This window comes from Manis javanica, chromosome 9 (genome assembly GCF_040802235.1).
Source record: "Manis javanica isolate MJ-LG chromosome 9, MJ_LKY, whole genome shotgun sequence".
Classification (NCBI taxonomy): domain Eukaryota; kingdom Metazoa; phylum Chordata; class Mammalia; order Pholidota; family Manidae; genus Manis; species Manis javanica.
In genome coordinates, this window is record NC_133164.1 from 51,764,033 (window position 1) to 51,783,327 (window position 19,295).

The window sequence follows — 19,295 nt, forward strand, 5'->3', positions numbered from 1 at the left end:
CACCCGGAACGCAGACACAAGGTGCACAGGGTGTTGGATGTTAGAGAAACGGAAAAACAAAACCTGTGGGCAGGTCCCCGCAAATGGCGCCCCTGAGATAAAAGAAAAGCTAGTGCTTTCTGCAAGTCTTAAAGAGACAGGGACCCCATGGCTGGACGAAGTTATCCCGGCACACTTAGCCAGCAGCTGGGAATCCCGGGGAGACATAGGCACCCTAAACCCCAGGAGGCAGTGCAGCTCTGAAGCCCCTCACGGCAATAAGCAGCCTGCCACTTGTTCCCCCAACTGGCGCGGACCCCGACACACCGGCCCAGTAGTGGGAGAGTGGCAGCGTGTGCCGGGGACGGCAGCGCTGGAAGGGACCGGGAGCAGATCCGTGCACCAGCAGCACCAGACGGGACAAGGAGAGGCTTGTTCGAGCCTGCAGTGGTGCGACCAAACAGCCCAGGTGCGGCTTGCGCACACTGGTGGCAGTGAAGCCAGAGGAGCCCGGTAGAAGCCCACATGGGAGAGCCCCGCGCACACCTGCAGTGGAGCCAGAGGCAGCAGGCGCGCTCCCAGCAGCCGACCGGAATCCCAGCCCAATGCACAGCCGCCCGGGGCCTGACCCAAAGGCTGCTGCTGTCCCACGGCTGTCTGGCAAGGGTGCTGCTAGCACGGAGGAGCACACCTGGCGTGACTGCCACTTCCCGCAGGGCTCCATGCTGCTCTAACGGAGACGCCGCCCACAGCAGCTTAGGGGACTAACCCAGTGGCTGCTCTAGGAGTGCAGGTGACCGCCACAGGCAGCGGAGAAGGGCAAGACATCCAGCAAGCAGGAAAGGACTTTCTTCTCCCAGCTGACACACCCACAACCTGCCTACAGCCACCACTATCAACATGAAAAAGCAAAAAAATTTAGTCCAGACCAAAATACTTCAAACAACACCTGAGAAAGGATCTGCAGAGGCAGACCTAACCAGACTCCCTGAAAAAGTATTCAAAATAAAAATCATAAACATGCTGACAGAGCTGCAGAGAAATATGCAAATGCTAAGGGATGAAGTCCGGAGGGAGATTACAGAAGTGACACAAACTCTGGAAGGATTTATAAGCAGAATGGATAAGATGCAAGAGGTCATTGATGGAATAGAAACCAGAGAACAGGAATGCATAGAAGCTGACAGAGAGAGAGATAAAAGGATCTCCAGGAATGAAACAATATTAAGAAAACTGTGCGACCAATCCAAAAGGAACAATATTCGCATTAAAGGGGTACCAGAGGAAGAAGAGAGAGAAAAAGGGATAGAAAGTGTCTTTGAAGAAATAATTGCTGAGAACTTCCCCAAACTGGGGAAGGAAATAGTTGCTCAGACTACAGAGGCACACAGAACTCCTGAGAGACGGGACCCAAAGAGGACAACACCAAGAAACATAATAATTAAAATGGCAAAGATCAAGGACAAGGACAGAATATTAAAGGCAGCCAGAGAGAGAAAAAAGGTCACCTACAAAGGAAAACCCATCAGGCTATCATCAGACTTCTCAACAGAAACCTTACAGGCCAAAAGACAATGGCATGATATATTTAATGCAATGAAAAAGAAGGGCCTTGAACCAAGGATACTGTATCCAGCATGATTATCATTTAAATATGAAGGAGGGATTAAATAATTCCCAGACAAGCAAAAGTTGAGGGAATTTGCCTCCCACAAACCACCTCTACAGGGTATCTTAGAGGGACTGCTCTAGATAGGAGCACTCCTAAAAAGAGCACATAACAAAACACCCAACATATGAAGAATGGAGGAGGAGGAAAAAGAAGGGAAAGAAATAATCATCAGACTGTCTTTATAACAGCTCAATAAATGAGTGAAGTCAGGCAGTAAGATAGTAAACCAGCTAACCTTGAACCTTTGGTAACCATAAATCTAAAGCTTGCAATGGCAATAAATACATATCTTTCAATAACCACCCTAAATGTAAATGGACTGAATGCACCTATCAAAACACACAGAGTAACAGAATGGATAAAAAAGCAAGACCCATCTATATGCTGCTTACAAGAGACTCACCTCAAACCCAAAGACATGCACAGATTAAAAGTCAAGACATGGAGAAACATATTTCATGCAAACAACAGAGAGAAAAAAGCAGGTGTTGCAATACTAGTATCAGACAAAATAGACTTCAAAATAAAGAAAGTAACAAGAGATAAAGAAGGACATTACATAATGATAAAGGGCTCAGTCCAACAAGAGGATATAACCATTATAAACATATATGCACCCAATACAGGAGCACCAATATATGTGAAACAAATACTAACAGAATTAAAGTAGGAAATAGAATGCAATTAATTCATTTGGGAGACTGTAACACACCACTCACTCCAAAGGACAGATCCACCAGACAGAAAATAAGTAGGGACACAGAGGCACTGAACAACACACTAGAACAGATGGACCTAATAGACATCTATAGAACTCTACATCCAAAGGCAACAGGATACACATTCTTCTCAAGTGCACATGGAACATTCTCCAGAATAGACCACATACTAAGCCACAAAAAGAACCTCAGTAAATTCCAAAAGACTGAAATCCTACCAACCAACTTTTCAGACCACAAAGGTATAAAACTAGAAATAAATTGTACAAAGAAAGCAAAAAGGCTCACAAACACATGGAGGCTTAACAACATGCTCCTAAATAATCAATGGATCAATGACCAAATTAAAATGGAGATCCAGCAATATATGGAAACAAATGACAACAACGACACAAAGCCCCAACTTCTGTGGGACGCAGCAAAAGCAGTCTTAAGAGGAAAGTATAGAGCAATCCAGGCATATTTAAAGAAGGAAGAAAAATCCCAAATGAATAGCCTAATGTCGCAATTATCGAAATTGGGAAAAGAAGAACAAATGAGGCCTAAGGTCAGCAGATGGAGGGACATAATAAAGATCAGAGAAGAAATAAATAAAATTAGGAAGAATAAAACAATAGAAAAAAATCAATGAAACCAAGAGCTGATTCTTCGAGAAAATTAACAAAATAGATAAGCCTCTAGCCAGACTTATTAAGAGAAAAAGAGAGTCAACACACATCGACAGAATGCAGATTTATGCCCTGTGGCTTCTATGCCCAGCACTTAAAAGTGACATGATTTTGAACAAAGAAGTGACAGGAGTCATTATAGAAATGCAAAGCAAAACAGCGAGATATTACTTTATACCCATGAAGATGGAAAGAATAAAAAAGACATAACAAGTGTGAGTGAAGATGTGGAGAAACTTGAACCTTCATACATTGCTGGTGGGAATATAAAATTATGCAACTTCTTTGGAGAACAGTTCATTCTCAAAATTTCCCTCAAAATATTAAACATAGGGTTACCATGTGACCTAGCAATTCCACCTTAGGTCCATACCCAAGAAAATTGAAAACAGGTGTCTGTACAAAAACTTGTTTACAAATATTCATACCAATAGTAGTCATAATAACCCAGAAGTAGAAATGACCCCAACATCTATCAAATGATGAATGGATACAGAAAAACTGGTTTAGCCACAAGATGAAATATTATTTAATCATGAGAAACAGAATGAAGTACTGATACATGCTACAACATGGATGAAACCTTGAAAACCTTATTAAAACTGAAATATGCCACACACAAAAGCCACATGTTGTAGGATCCCATTTACAACAAATGTCCAAAATAGGTAAAGCCATAGAAACAAAATATATTAGTGATTGCCAAAGGCTAGGGACAGGGGGGAGCTAGAAGAGGAGTAAACAAGGCATGACTGTTAATGGGTATGACATTTTTTTTTGGTGGGATGAAATGTTCTAAGGTTAGATAGTGGCATGGTTGTACAACTCTGTGAATATACTAAAAACCTCTGAGTGGTAGACTTCAAAAAGGTGAATTATATGATATAGGAATTATATCTCACTAAGCTGTTGAAAAATAAAAATCATAATGACTTACTGTTTCATACTTAGTAGAATGAGTACAACCAAAAAGACTAGAAATATCAGTGTTAGCAAGGAGGTAGAACATCACTGTAGGTCAAAGGTTAAAATAGTAAAACTACTTTGGACATCTATTTGGCACCATCTTATAAAGTTAAAACAGGCATCCACCTGATGACACATCAACTCCTAGTATTTATTTGGGAGAAGTGAAGAGTTATCATCATAAGACTTGTACAAGAATGTTCATAGTACCTTATTCATAACAGTCTAAAAATGGAAACCATTCAGATGTCCATCAACAGGAAAATGGATAAACAAATCGTGGTATATTTATACAATAAAATACTATTCAGAAACTGAAAACAAACTGATAGGTGCAGGAACATGGATAAACCTCAAAATCATTATCTTGATGGAAAGAAATCAAATACACACACAAAAAAAGCTATACTATATGATTCTATTTATATAAAGATGAAGAACAGACAAAACCAATCTATCAGGGGAGAAAAAAGAACAGTGGCTTCCAGAACAGGGAAAGGACACAAGAGAACCTTCAGAAGTGATGACAGTAATCTTAGTCGTTATAGAGGTTTATATAAGCAACCAAACGAATTTTAAAATCTGTGCATTTTATTATATTTCATCCCAATTTAAAAAGACAGTATATGAAAAAAATAAGTGTCTTACTTAAATATCATGGGTGAAGTGACACAATGTCTGGGGTAGATTTTAAATACTCCAGAAGGAAAAACTGGAAGTCATGTGAAAGAAGACTGGCAATATATTGATAAATGTTGAAGCTGAATAATAAGTACATCAGGTTTATACTAGTCTCTCTAGTTTTGTGAATAGTTGAAAATTCCCTTAATGAAAAGTTTAAGGTTATTCATTCATAAATAACTAACTATTTCTTACTGTAATTCTGTGGCACAAGTTCCGGGCTCTTAGGAGTTTTCAACTTATAGGATACATCTCCAATGTTAACTGTATCACCTACAAAGAGAAAAAGGAAACACTCTTATTACAAGAGACAAGTAAGAAAACAATATACTATGTCTTAACACAACAATTCTCCTGACATAAAGAGAGAACATTATAGGAACATACTACATTACCCATCTGTGGCAGGCACCACACACATCTATGTCAGGCAGTATGCTCTAAAACTGTATCCAAAGTATAAGTTATATAAAAGAGAAGTGAAGCACTGATAAAATTCACATTTTTAAACACTACATCATAATAAGTTGAAGTACAATAAAATATATTAACCAGTCTTCTTTCCTCATTAATAGCAATACTAATAATGCCAACGACAATACAGAGGGATGCCTTTCATTTAAGATCATCCAAAGCATCCATGAGGTGCTATATTTAACACATATTTGCAGCCCTTATACATCTTTACAGGTTCTTATTTTTACTGAGTACAACTTCAAGTTCTCCAGCAACATAACCCAAAAACTTAATATTTCTAGGTACATAAAAAGAACAGTGCTCCAGTGGCTTTCTAGAAGAATTTATACAAGAAATAAGCAAAAGTTCTCAGTGACTTTTACACAGTTCTAATTTTTTAAAGTAACATTAATTTCTGTCTGGCCTTCTAAAGTGCAATACTATAGTTACAACTGACACCACAGAAATACAAATAATTACTAGAGAATTCTATAAAAAATTATATGCCAATAAATTGGGCAACCTAGAATAAATGGACAAATTCCTAGAAAACTACAACATCCCAAGACAGACCAGGAAGAATCACAAAATCTGAACAGACCCATTACCAGTAACAAAACTGATAAGGAACTAGACAAGGATGACCACTCTTACCACTTTTATTCAACACAGCACTGGAGGTCCCAGCCATGGCAATCAGATAACAAAAAAAGATAAAAGGCATCCATGTCGGTAAGGAATAAGTTAAACTGTCACTATTTGAAGATGACATGATATTATACAAAGAAAACCCTGAAGAATCCACCAAAAAACTATTAGCACTAATTCAGCAAAGTTGCAGGATACAAAATTAATACACAGAAATCTGTTGCATTCCTGTACACTAAGGATGAACCAGCAGAAAGAGAAATCAGGAAAATAATTCCATTTACAATTGTATCAAAAAGAATAAAATACCTAGGAATAAACCTAGCCAAGGAAGTGAAAGACTACATTCTGAAAACTATAAGACACTCATGAGAGAAATTAAAGCAGCACAAAAAGTGGAAATCTCTCCCATGCTCATGGATAGGAAGAATTAATATTGTCAAAATGACCACCACACCCATAGCAATTTACAAATTCAATGCAATCCCTATCAAAATAACAACAGCATTCTTCAACGAACTAGAGCAAATAGTTCTAAAATTCATATGGAACCACAAAAGACACCAAATAGCCAAAGCAATCCTGAGAAAGAAGAACAACACTGGGAATATTATACAACCTGACTTCAAGCAGTACTACAAAGCCACAGTAATCAAAACAATATGGTACTGGCACAAGAACAAACCCAGAGATTTATGGGACAGAACATAAACCCACACATATATGGTCAATTTATATGTGATAAAGGAGTCATGGATACACAATAGGGAAAAGACAGTCTCTTCAATAACTTGTGTTGGCAAAAATGGACAGCTACCTGTAAGAAAATGAAACTGGATTACTGTCTAACTTCATACACAAAAGTAAACTCAAAATGGATCCTTGACCTGAATGTAAGTTATGAAACCATAAAACTCTTAGAAGAAAACACAGGCAAAAATCTCTTGAACATAAGCATTAGCAACTTTTTTTGGACACAACTCCCTGGGCAAGGGAAACAAAATAAAAAATGAATAAATGGGATTACAGCAAAGGATACCATCTGCAGAACAAAAAGGTAACTTACAGTATGGGAGAATATATTCATAAATGATTTATCCAATAAGGGGTTAACCATCCAAAATATATAAAGAATGAGTATGCCTCAAATCAAAAAACAAATAACCTTATTAAAAGATGGGCAGAGGATCTGAACAGACATTTTTCCAAAGAAGAAATACAGATGGCCAACAGGCACATGAAAAGGTATTCCACATCACTAATTAGCAGGGAAATGCAATCAAAACCACAGCGAGATATCACCTCACATCAGTGAGAATAGCCACAGTGATCTTTGTAGAATAGGAATCAAGTAATGCTACTCCTCTGCTCAACACTCATCTTGCAATGGCCTAAGTAAGAGGCCATTTCTGATCTGACTCCTCTGTTTCCGCTCTCACCTCATCTATTAGCATTTTCCAAGTGTAGTGTACTTATCCTACTTCAGCCACACTGGTCTCCTCACTATTCCTCAAACATTTCAGACACATCCTCATTGCAGGCTTTTGCACTGGATTTTCCTACTGATTGAAATGCTTTTCCTAAACATACACATGTATCAGTAAGGGTCCCAGCAAGAAATACACAGTACATTTAAATTGAACTGAGGAAAGCATAATAAAGGAGCTATGTATGATGTGAGAATTTGGGAAAACCTACATGGATGCTGCAGTACTCGGACTAGCAATACAGAAAGCCTTTACCACCACTAGGGCTGAAGGGACAAGGGGAGAGAAAATTCAGAGAGTAAGTGTAGTTAGAAAGCTTCCTAAAAGGAGCAGTGACACTTTGTAGAGGAACACAGCAAACCTATGGTGGTGACCTGGAGAGAAGAAAGCTGGGGAAAAAATATGAAGTGGAAACTGACAGAACTAAAAGTAGATATAGACAGATTCAAAATGCTACCTGGATATTTTAATTTATCTTTCTCAGTAACTGATGGAAGAGCAGGAGGAAAAATAGAGGGATATAGAAATAAGGATACTCACTTCCCAGCCTTTTAGCTAAGATCAAGTATAGAAGTAAAAATGGAGAATATCTGAAAACACTACTAACCACTAAACCTGTATGACCCAACAATGGCAGAATACATATTCTTTTTAAATGCACAAGAAACTTGAATTCAACAAAGCTTCAGGATACAAAAGTAATACACAGAAATCTGTTGCATTCCTATACACACTAATGATGAACTAGCAGAAAGAGAAATCAGGAAAACAATTCCATTCACAATTGCATCAAAAAGAATAAAATACCTAGGAATAAACCTAACCAAGGAAGTGAAAGACCTATACCCTGAAAACTACAAGTCACTCTTAAGAGAAATTAAAGAGGACACTAACAAAAGGAAATTCATCCCATGCTCTCAGGTAGGAAGAATTAATATTGTCAAAATGGCCAACCTGCGTCAGACAATCTACAGACTCAAAGCAATCCCTATCAAAATACCAACAGCATTCTTCAACGAACTGTTTGAATAGTTCTAAAATTCATATGGAACCACAAAAGATCCCGAATAGCCAAAGCAATCCTGAGAAGGAAGAATAAAACAGGTAGAATTACGCTCTCTGACTTCAAGCTCTACTACAAAGCCACAGTAATCAAGACAATTTGATACTGGCACAAGAACAGACCCACAGACCTGTGGAAAAGAATAGAGAGTCCAGATATAAACTCAAGCATATATGGTCAATTAATATACAATAAAGGAGTCATGGATATACAATGGGGAAATGAAAGCCTTTTCAACAGCTGGTGTTGGCAAAACTGGACAGCTACATGTAAGACACTGAAACTGGATTATTTTCTAACCCCGTAAACAAAAATAAACTCAAAATGGATCAAAGACCTGAATGTAAGTCATGAAACCATAAAACTCTAAGAAAAAAATAGAGGCAAAAATCTCCTGGACATAAACATGAGCAACTTCTTTATGACCATATCTCCCCAGGCAAGGGAAACAAAAGCAAAAATGAACAAGTGGGACTATATCAAACTAAAAGGCTTCTGTACAGCAAAGGATACCATCAGTAGAACAAAAAAACATCCTACAGTATGGGAGAATATATTCATAAATGGCATATCTGATAAGGGGTTGACATCCAAATTATATAAAGAGTTCACGCACCTCAACAAACAAAATGCAAATAAACCAATTAAAAAATAGGCAGAGGAGCTGAACAGACACTTCTCCAAAGAAATTCAGATGGTCAACAGACATATGAAAAGATGCTCCACATCCCTAATCATTGAAGAAATGCAAATTAAAACCACAATGAGATATCACCTCACACCAGTAAGGATGGCCAGCATCCAAGACAAACAACAACAAATGTTGATGAGGATGTGGAGAAAGGGGAACCCTCCTACACTGCTGGTGGGAATGTAAATTAGTTCAACCATTGTGGAAAGCAGTATGGAGGTTCCTCAAAAAACTAAAAATAGAAATACTATTTGACCCAGGAATTCCACTCCTAGGAATTTACCCTATGTTTATCGCAGCACTACTTACAATAGCCAAGAAATGGAAGCAACCTAAGTGTCCATCAGTAGATGAATGGATAAAGAAGATGTGGTACATATACACAATGGAATATTATTCAGCTATAATAAGAAAACAAATCCTACCATTTGCAACAACATGGATGGAGCTAGAGGGTATTATGCTCAGTGAAAAAAGCCAGGCAGAGAAAGAAAAGTATCAAACGATTTCACTTATCTGTGTAGTATAAGAACAAAGAAAAAACTGAAGGAACAAAACAGCAGCAGAATCACAGAACTCAAGAATGGACTAACAGTTACCAAGGGGAAAGGGACTCGGGAGGATGGGTGGGAAGGGAGGGATATGGGGGGGAAAAGGGCCATTATGATTAGCACACATAATGGTTGGGGGGGACACGGGAAAGGCAGTATATACAGAAAAGACAAGTAATGATTCTATAGCATCTCACTAAGCTGATGGACAGTGACTGTAATGGGGTATGTGGGGGGGACTTGATATTGGGGGGAGTCTAGTAACCATAATACTGTTCAAGTAATTGTACATTAATGATATCAAAATAAAAAAAATAAAAAAATTTTTAAAAATATTTTCACAAAACTAGATTTTAGGCTAGATGATAAATCAAGTCTTAATAAATTTCAAAGGACTGAAGTCATACAAAGTGTTTTCTGATCAAAGTGGAATTAAACAAGAAATCAATAACAAAAGCGTAACTGGAAAATCTCTAAACATTTGGAAATCAAGCATTAGCCTTCTAAAAAATCAAAGAAATCACAATGGAAACTGGACTCATTAAGAAAGAGCAATGATCAATCAGCCATGCCTGTTGTAGGTAGAGAAGAATAATTCATAAGGGTTAGGCATTTGCCCCCCATCCCCCTAACCCATGTCAAATATTGATGCTCCTGACAATCTTCTGTTACCAAACTACACTTTCCTGAGTCATCTAATCCATAGCAAAGGCCCAACTATGACCTTTGTACAACTCAAGTCTTTAATGTCTACTTTGGCTCAGATCTCTCTTCTGAGTTCCATACCTGACAATAGCCTACTGGAAACTTCATTTAGATATTCCGGAATACCTCAACTTTAACATGAGAAAAACAGAATGCTACATTATTTGCTATGTGTTGTTCAACCATCTCCAATCAGCCCTACCTCTGTATTCCTATCTCAGCCACCAATGATTTATTCCATTAGCCTAGGCCTTCCACATCTGTCACACCACTTCCCTTCACACAACTACTCAAGTATCTTTATTTTCCCATTGAACCGTCCCTAACTCCTTTTGTAAGATCTCTACCTCCTTCAAGAAATGCTCATTCCATTCCTATCCTTTTCTGCTAGCATAGTATCTGCAGCATGCTTCTGTAATAGCATTTTTTCACACTGAAGTATACTTATTATGGTTCATCTACAGTAAGTTTTTAAATCTGGGTATACATTTTCAAATGTACAGAGCATGGTGGTCTTAAGGGGATCAGTTTGCAGGTCCTCACTTCCATCTGTTCTTCCCACTGATGTGACAGAACTGGGTCTGCAGGTTCTCCACACCCACAGGCCCTCTCAGGAGCCTTCCATCATCATTTTACCATAGCATATGGCGCACTGCTTCAGGGGACCAAACAAAGGGGCATTATTAAATTATGGCTTAGAAGAAGCCTCCTTTAATAATTATTCAAATCAACTTGAACCTAAGAACTGTTTTGCCATTTTTTACATATTTCTCCTAAAAGTGAAGAGTAGCTTTACGACTGACTGGAGTATTTTGGACTATGTTAGCCTTGGTCAGATACAGTAACTGTAGAGTCAGGGAGAGTGAGTATTGTCAAATAATCCAAGATGGGAGAGCTCAGCAAAATAAGGCAAGCTTCGAAACTGCCTTCTCACATCTAAAAGGTAAGCTATTCTTTTTTAGCTTTTCTTAATTCTTATCTTGAAAACATGCTATTCACTAAAAAAAAAAAAAAAAGGTACCTCTGAACATCAGAAGCAGTACATGTTATTGCTGATCCATTTTAATGTGACTGAAGTGTTCAATATTACCATTTTTCCACTATACAATACATAGGATAAAGAACACAAACTTTAAAATGTTTCAAATCAGTTGTGTACCTTTCAGAAAGGTAGTTAAAAATTTATTCTCAAATAGTGTCATGTATTATTCATTTCAATTGTAGTCATTCATCTTATAAAATGCTATTTTCTCATTGAAAGATAATATACTGGCTTCTGAACCAATGAGTTTTGTTTCACTAAATACAATGTCAAAAGTTTGATAATGAGGTCTAAAGAAACTGATGAATTTGATTTTTATTCATTTTTATTTAATTGTTCTCTAAAACCCATAAAGTTTGCTACACATTTAATAAAATATGCCTTCACAGTCCTCCTTACATAAGTGATTTTAACTGATATTACATTACTTTACTATAAATTAAAGATCCAAACTGCATCATACATTATGAAATATGGTAGTTTAAACATATAACCACTAGATTCCTTTATTTTTGGCTTTACTGCATTTGGTAATATTGCCTATGTGTCCCATAATATTTATTTTTCTGTGGTTTTTGTAACATATCTTAAAATATATATTAACACATTCATTTAAATTGAATGAAAAAGTACTTTTTCTGTCAGAAAGTGTCATTTGGCTAACAGGATTGAGAGTATATATACACTACCTTTGCTAATTTTGAAAACCAAGTATTTGATTTTAAAAATTAAACATGTGATTAGGTAAAAACATTTTCTCAAAAAAATATTATATTGGCAAAGGTATACTGAATGAAGCTTTTGTTTTACTAACTTTTTGAGGCACATGAGACTAAACAAGCAGCCTCTAAGTGAGAAAATAGCCATGGCCATTGATAAATTTTGATCAAGCCTTTTTAGTGAATCTCCCTGAAACTGAGGCAAGAGTGATTCTACTGGCTGGGGCATGACTCCATTTGCAAGTCAAGTGGTTTCTGATTCTTTACTATGAGAAAAATTTAAAAAGACTGTAGTCCAGTTGTCAGTTGATAAAACATTGAAATAACATTTTTGACAATAAATATATTATTTTTGGCTTATAACTTAGCCTGCAAAGAATGAGTAATATTGCTATATCAAAATTCTCTATATCCCAGCAAGAATCAGTATTCAATTAGAAACTATTATTTATACTAATTAATATTCAACTGGGGAAAAGCCCCTGTCATGTTATTTACAGGTATGTTAACACAAAATTTTACTTTATTAAAAATTTTGAAACATACTGATGCTCTTTTGAACAATTGTGCTCTAATAATTGTAATAAAAGCACATTTTAACATTTAGGTATTTTTTGTTGCAAAAAAATTAAACAAAGATAAAAATTCCAAAAACAAAAGTGTATTAAGATAAAATGATGAGGACTAAGTGTAACTGAAACACAAATTCAAGAAGATAAAGAAATAACATAAAATTTCTGACACTTAAAGAGCTTTTTATCTATTTTCTAAACAAAGAGAGTGACTAACAAATTACTAGGCTATTCTGATTTCATTTAAAAGATACTTTAAAGAGTATTGTAACAATTTCTGTTTTACTACTTTAAAAAGTATTATAACAACTTTCATTTGTAAATTTACAACAAACTGGAGACACCATGTTTTACAACTATATTTTTATCAGGAAAACTTCTAGGTATCAACCTAAAAATGTGCAAAGGTATATACATTTGCAAAATCCTTGAAGGAGATAAGTGAGAAAAATGTTGAAGACCACTGCTGAATCTGTAAGACCATAACATTTTGTGGGCAGGGCCTCTGTTTTAATCACACCTGTATCCCTAGCGCCGAAAGTAATCTCAAACCACACAGGTATTCAATAAATGTTTAATAAATAAATATATGAATGATTATACATTTTATAGATGGTATATATAAAAACTACATGTAGTTTTATATACTGTTTTCTTAAGTGTTCTCTTAAAGAGTGGTTCACTGATTTTCTGCATTCTTTGAGGACATCCCATCTTCAAACATGTTGAGAAATCAAATTATTTGTAAAGGATTCATTTAAGTCAAGTCAGATATTAACCTAAAGGTGAATAAAGATACTACAACAAAACATGTAATATAACTTAGGAAGAAGAAACTAATATATGCCTTTCTTCAAATAAACTATTTTGGTTAAGTGCATCATTTTTTAAAGAGATTTTAGTTAATAGTATAAAATAACAATGAAAATTATTAGAATAACTAGAATGAGTTTTTAAAAAGTACAAATTGTTAAAAAATATGCTGCTTAACATTTAATGACATTTAGTATTACAAATAATGCAAAAAAGCAAACACACCTAATTCAGATTAACCTAAATCTCAGTACAATAAATAAACTGTCACACAAATACTACTACCAATAAGTTAAGTTACATATTTTATTCAGGCATGGAGAGAGTATGGACTTAAAAATTCAGAACCCTGAAAAGAATCCAAAAGATAAAACCTTCTAAATGAAATTAAATGTATAGCTCATTTAAAGTAACAAAGTTTGATTTTATTACTTGCAATGATCCTAATTTAAAGTGATTTACCAGAAGTTTATAGGAAAATAATTTCTATTTCAAGGTAATTAATAGTATCTCTTACATAACAATCTTGTACAAAACCCCCTTGGACATTACTCACTTGACTTTTAGTGGACAGCTATTTTATTTTACATGACCAATATTCTTTGTCCTTTTTTTGATGATAGAAAAACCCTCTCCAATGGAGAACCCATACCACAATGGTTTGAGTAGAATTTATACCACTCATCCCAACAATTACTCCTGGCCCAATAAGCCCTGCCCCACCCCACAAACATAGTACCCGGCACAAGCCCCACCAAAACATTCCACCTTCTGGACACACTGATTATTTTCACACAACAATGATTGTTTAGATATGGGCACATGATCCAAGCTTGGCCAATAAGAGTCCCTGCCAGAATTTTTGTTACAGTCCACAGGAAAAGACGTTCTCTCTTCTTCTGACACTGTGAATAGTAATGACAATCAAAGTCTAAGGCCATCAAAAGGTTATCACTACTACCACCTGAAGAAAGCTTGCCAGACATTGAAACCAATAGAGGAAAAAAGTAGATCCAATAAATGGAGAGTCAAAGTGGAGGGACCATGAGGAAAGGCAGAGAGCCCAAGCCCTAAAGATATTTGAGCATCATGAATCCAACCCAACTGAACCCACAGGACCTCCCACCTATGTGAACCAGTCAACATGTTTTTCTTTGCACATTATCCACTGGGAGAGGAAAATCACCCAGGTCAAGAGCCTCTGGTTTAATGTCAGCATTTTTTTAAAAATACTTAAACCAGAGAGAAACTTCAAACACAAGAAAAAACCAAATAGATCTGCAATTTCCAGTATATACTGCATGTTCCTAAAACAAGTCTTCCCAGTGATTTGTTAGGTTACAAGTGTGCTGGGATTTCACTGGCAAATTCTTCAATACACAAGGGTCACAATGCCCTCAGGGTCAAACTAGAGCCTGCTGCAGGTTCAAAGTAGTTAATAATTTCCCCAAAGTTCAATACCTAGTAAACATAGAGCTAAGACCTGAATCATAGTATAGTTTTCCCTCTATACCATATTTCTCAGTTGAAGTAGGAGCTCTATATATATTCCTCCTCTCCAAACTCATAAATTCTATTGTAGCCCAATCTTAAAATCATAAAAAATGCACATGGGTGTTTACTGCATTGTTTATATATTTAAAGATCAACAACCCAAATGCCCAAGAATGAGAAATAGGTAAAATAAATTATATGGATAAACACATTTACTTAATACCTATTTAAAACAATCATATATAGCAATATTTATCACTATGTAAATGTGTTCATAATAGTGGGTGAGAATAAATTATAAAACACATGATCTCATTTTTAAAAAGAAATAGGTATTTGTATAAATATAGATATTTTACAGAATCTGATAGTATTAACACCAAAAGGCTGACAATTATGATTTTGCATGGGAGGATTAAGTTTTAGGGGATTTGTCTGTATTTTTCACTCTTATACAATGAACACAGATTTCTTGTTCAAAAGTATTTTTAAATGTTTCTTTTTGCTATCTAATAGCAAAGCATAAAAATATTATAAATATAAATTTATTTCATATGCAAAAATCATAAGATAAAACTGAATCCCTTTCATAATAATGGTATTAAAGGACAGCACTAAACATATCATGGTGGATTTATGGTCATGTTACCAGGTTCATAATTTGATCTTGATCTGTGGTATATCTGAAGCTGTTTAACATCGGAGTCCTAGTAAACCAACTCGAATGGCTCCATCTGTGAAAACACGACCTTTTTTTGAAAACTCTTTGCAGTAACTAACCTCCCTGTTAACCTCTTTGTTCCTAAACTAAAAGACAATAGTACTAATTGAAGTGAGATATAATTTACAAATTATGGATACTTAAACTACCTAATAGCAAAGGATAAAAAGCAATGGGTTTGGGGGTTTGTTTTTTTTTAACATAAATGATCCTCTCCTCCTCCCGCTTACCAGGCTTTGTAAAGCTCCTATCTTGAAAGCTAACAAGGGAATTCTAGCCTCTCCTGCTCCTTCTCTGTATGAACTTTAACATAATAAGCCACTGAATGCTTATTAGGTGCAAAGTGTTGACAGGCATCAGCAGAAATAAAAGGATAAATAAAACACATACACAGTCCAGGAGAGATAAGAACAGTATATAACTTGCATCTGTTGTTTATGTACCTTTTTGCTCTTTCTCCAAACTATGAGGAAGCAAGGTCAATTACATGCAGAGGAGAAGAGTTACTGGTCACGTGTGTGAGTGCAGCTGAGAGCATCTTCCCAACCTAAACTGTTATTCATTACAGCATACTATTTGTGGTTTTACATTTGTCTGTGTATGACCTCTCATTCAAAATGAGCCATGCCAACAACCTTGATGGCTAATGTCATATCCTAGCGTAGCCAAGAGCTTGCTTCCTTTTTACCTGGTTCACAGCTGTTCTACTCGAGTTCAGATCACTGGTTGAGTTTCTAGCTGCATTTACCCAGTCTTCATACCTTCAACCTTATGAATCTTTGCAGTAGCAAGACAAGTAGGGTTAACATAATTTACTCCTTGTGGTGTGATCCTGCCAGAATCAATGACTGAGTCTTAGAAGCTAATACGTTGTCTGTAGTGTCCAGACTCTCACATTTGAAGCAAAATCTATACTTTGATTTGGTCAACATAACACAAATTTTGAAGACATTACTCATGTTTTTATAATCAATATGTATTATTCATATAAAAAGAACAGTTTTTATTTTCTTAAAAAGTTCACATGAATTAACTCTGTTCCATCTGCCTACCCAGATAGTTCTGACAGTTCTAAACCTAAAGGGAACTAGTTTCATTTGTTCTAAAGCCAAGGAAACTGAATAACTCTCACATAGCTAAAAATATATATGCTAAGAATAATAAAGAAGCTAACTTTTACTGAATATTAATATATGCTGGGGGTTACATCAAACAATTGAATTCTCATAACAACCCTATCAAATATCCTCTTCTTATCCTTATTTTATTGTTAAGAAAACTGGAACACAAAGTTAAATAACCTACTTTCAAATCCCCATATCTAGACAATGTAGAAATGGACTCCAACCCAGCCTATTTAGCTCCAAAGCCCAAGTTATAGATTATTTTACATTTCCACCCTTGACCTCTGGAAAGGAGCAACAAATAATTTAAAAATCCAAAAAGAAAAAAACGAATAAACAATCTACAAGTCACAATTGACGAAGGGGCAAAACTTGACATCACAACTCTATACTGAAAAAGAAAAAAACATTTGTTCAATGAGTGAATGAATGAATGAAATGTATGGGAATTAAACATCCCTGTTTCCTGGCAAGGATAATTATTGGGGATCCGAGAGGTACAATGAAACTTGCAATTTCATACCGAAAACCTGCAATATTCTAAGCAACAATGATACTGACAAAATCTAGAATCACTCTGCCACCTAAGAGCAGCAACAGCATATATATCCCTTTGCTTAGCCAGCCCAAATGCTCTAAGTTTAACACACAACAAAAAGATTTCTAAAACCAGCAGGTAAAAACCAAAAAATACTGGGCCTAGAAATCAGAGCATGTAAATCTAACATTGTCACTAGTTAGCGGTGTGATGCCCAGCAAGTTACTTTTCCCTTCTGGGTCTCAATTACTTCGGTTGTAGTCAGGGGTTTTAACTAAATAAAGTTGTGGTTTCCAACTCTAAGAAGATGGGAGCCTCTGAGAAACGAAAACTGTAAAACTTGAAAAGGCTGAAGAATACAGTTAAAACATTTTAACAGTGGGTTCCTTGGCAAAAATGTACACTTGTAATTCGCCACTAGCCCTGACTAGAACATGGCACAGACCGTCTTCCCAGGCCCTTGGCACTCAAGAGAACAAGATCAAGTCCAGCTTTCAACCACCTGACGGCTGCTGTATTAAACTCTGCGTGCACCACAGTCCAAGATTTCTGGGAGTAAAAGCAGCAATGGGAGAAGGAGAAAGCACTACTGCAGGTCATCAGAAACTCTAGTCCAGAGCCATCGGAGTACACAGTAAGGCCCGGGGAGTGCGAGAGGGGCCCCACAGAGCCGCGGGGGCGGCGGGGGCGTCCCGGGGTTACCTGTGTCGGCCCCCGCCCCGGCGTGCAGCAGTCTGATCTCCGACCGCCGCCAGTCGCCGCCCGGCGTGCCCCGCACCACCTGCCGCAGTAGCAGCTGCACGCGCCGCGCGGCCGAGCCGCCGTGGCCGCCGGGCGCCCGGAGGAGCAGGAGCCGGGACTGCATGAGGCCGGAGGCGTTGCCGGGACGGCGAGGGGTACCGGGCGGGCCGCGTCCCGGACCGGCAGCATGAGGCGGCGTGGCAAGGGGGACAGGAAGCGGCACCGCGCCGAGTCCGCCGGAAACTCCTTCCCCCGGCGCGGCCGACGGGGGCGGAGGGAGCCTGCGGAGCGAGAGCCGCGGGGCCCGCACCCAGCGCCGCGGAGCCCTGGTCCCGGCCGACGCCCCGGGGCTCCGTCGGGCGCGCGCCTCGCGCTCCCCTGCGGCCGCTCCCCTGCGGTCACCAGGCCGGCCCTCTGTGGTTCCCGTGCGGTCCTGTAAACTCACCAGAGTTCAGGAAATGCTCAAGGTTTTAGGAGCGTTTGACGGTATGGCTCCTCAGGTGCTTGTACTGTCTTCGTATCTTGGTGAACGGCCCAGTGTTACTATATTACGTTTTCCCTTTACGCTGCTTCAAAACCTTTTCAGAAATTGTGTATGTATTCTCGAGATTGTGGGAATCTTCATCTATCTTGATTACTTGAAACCTTATCTGTGTTTCCATACAGTGTTTGAAAGCCTTACACTTTATCTTTTTTTTCTTCTACATTCTTTTCTTCTACTTGATCTTTTCATTACCCCATCGTAAATTCTAAATGGAAAACACATTGATATATTGTCAAAAATGTCAGAACGGAATAGAAATTGCCAAAAATGTCAGAAAAGACCCAAATCAAGCACTTTTTCCATCATTCTGTAGTGCAAGAGTTATATAAACATAATTTATGTCTCTAGTAAGATAATAAAGGACACGGGCTAAGGCTGCCTCCCTGTCACATGCCAAAAGCAGAAGTGGTCCTACCCGGAAGCAAACTAAGCCTAATATAATTACACAGCATCTCCAAAACATCAGGAGTGAATTGACCTTGGTTTAAATCAAAATGCTTAAATCAAGTTATATAAAACAAACATCAAACAAAAAGAATGTAGAAGGCTTCACTTTCAGCTAAAGCCCTTGCTAATTCTAGAACTTTCACTATATTGCACACCTACTATGTGCATAATCCTGTGATAGGTGCCAAGAAGAAAGTGATAGCTGTAAAAGAAAAGCTGAGCTGAATAATACTGTGCATCTGGCTGAGGACTTT

At 37.5% G+C, this 19,295-nt stretch overlaps 1 protein-coding gene across 8 annotated transcripts in view; it reads right to left on the minus strand.

Moving 5' to 3' along the window:
- Positions 1 to 18,403, minus strand: part of VWA8 (von Willebrand factor A domain containing 8) — a 386,353-nt gene extending 367,950 nt beyond the window's left edge. For 7 of the 8 annotated variants that reach the window (XR_012121063.1, XR_012121064.1, XM_073212563.1 and 4 more), the window contains exons 1-2: positions 18,012 to 18,401; positions 4,881 to 4,958 (exon numbers count right to left, since the gene is read on the minus strand). Coding sequence is in view for 6 of the 8 variants with exons in the window: in XM_073212563.1 (XP_073068664.1) it covers positions 4,881 to 4,958; positions 18,012 to 18,174 (241 nt within the window). In the remaining 2 variants the exon portion in view is untranslated. Of the gene's footprint in view, positions 1 to 4,880; positions 4,959 to 18,011 lie in introns of all 8 variants that reach the window. The other variant, XM_073212568.1, reaches the window with a different exon arrangement.
- Between the last annotated feature and the right edge of the window lie 892 nt (positions 18,404 to 19,295).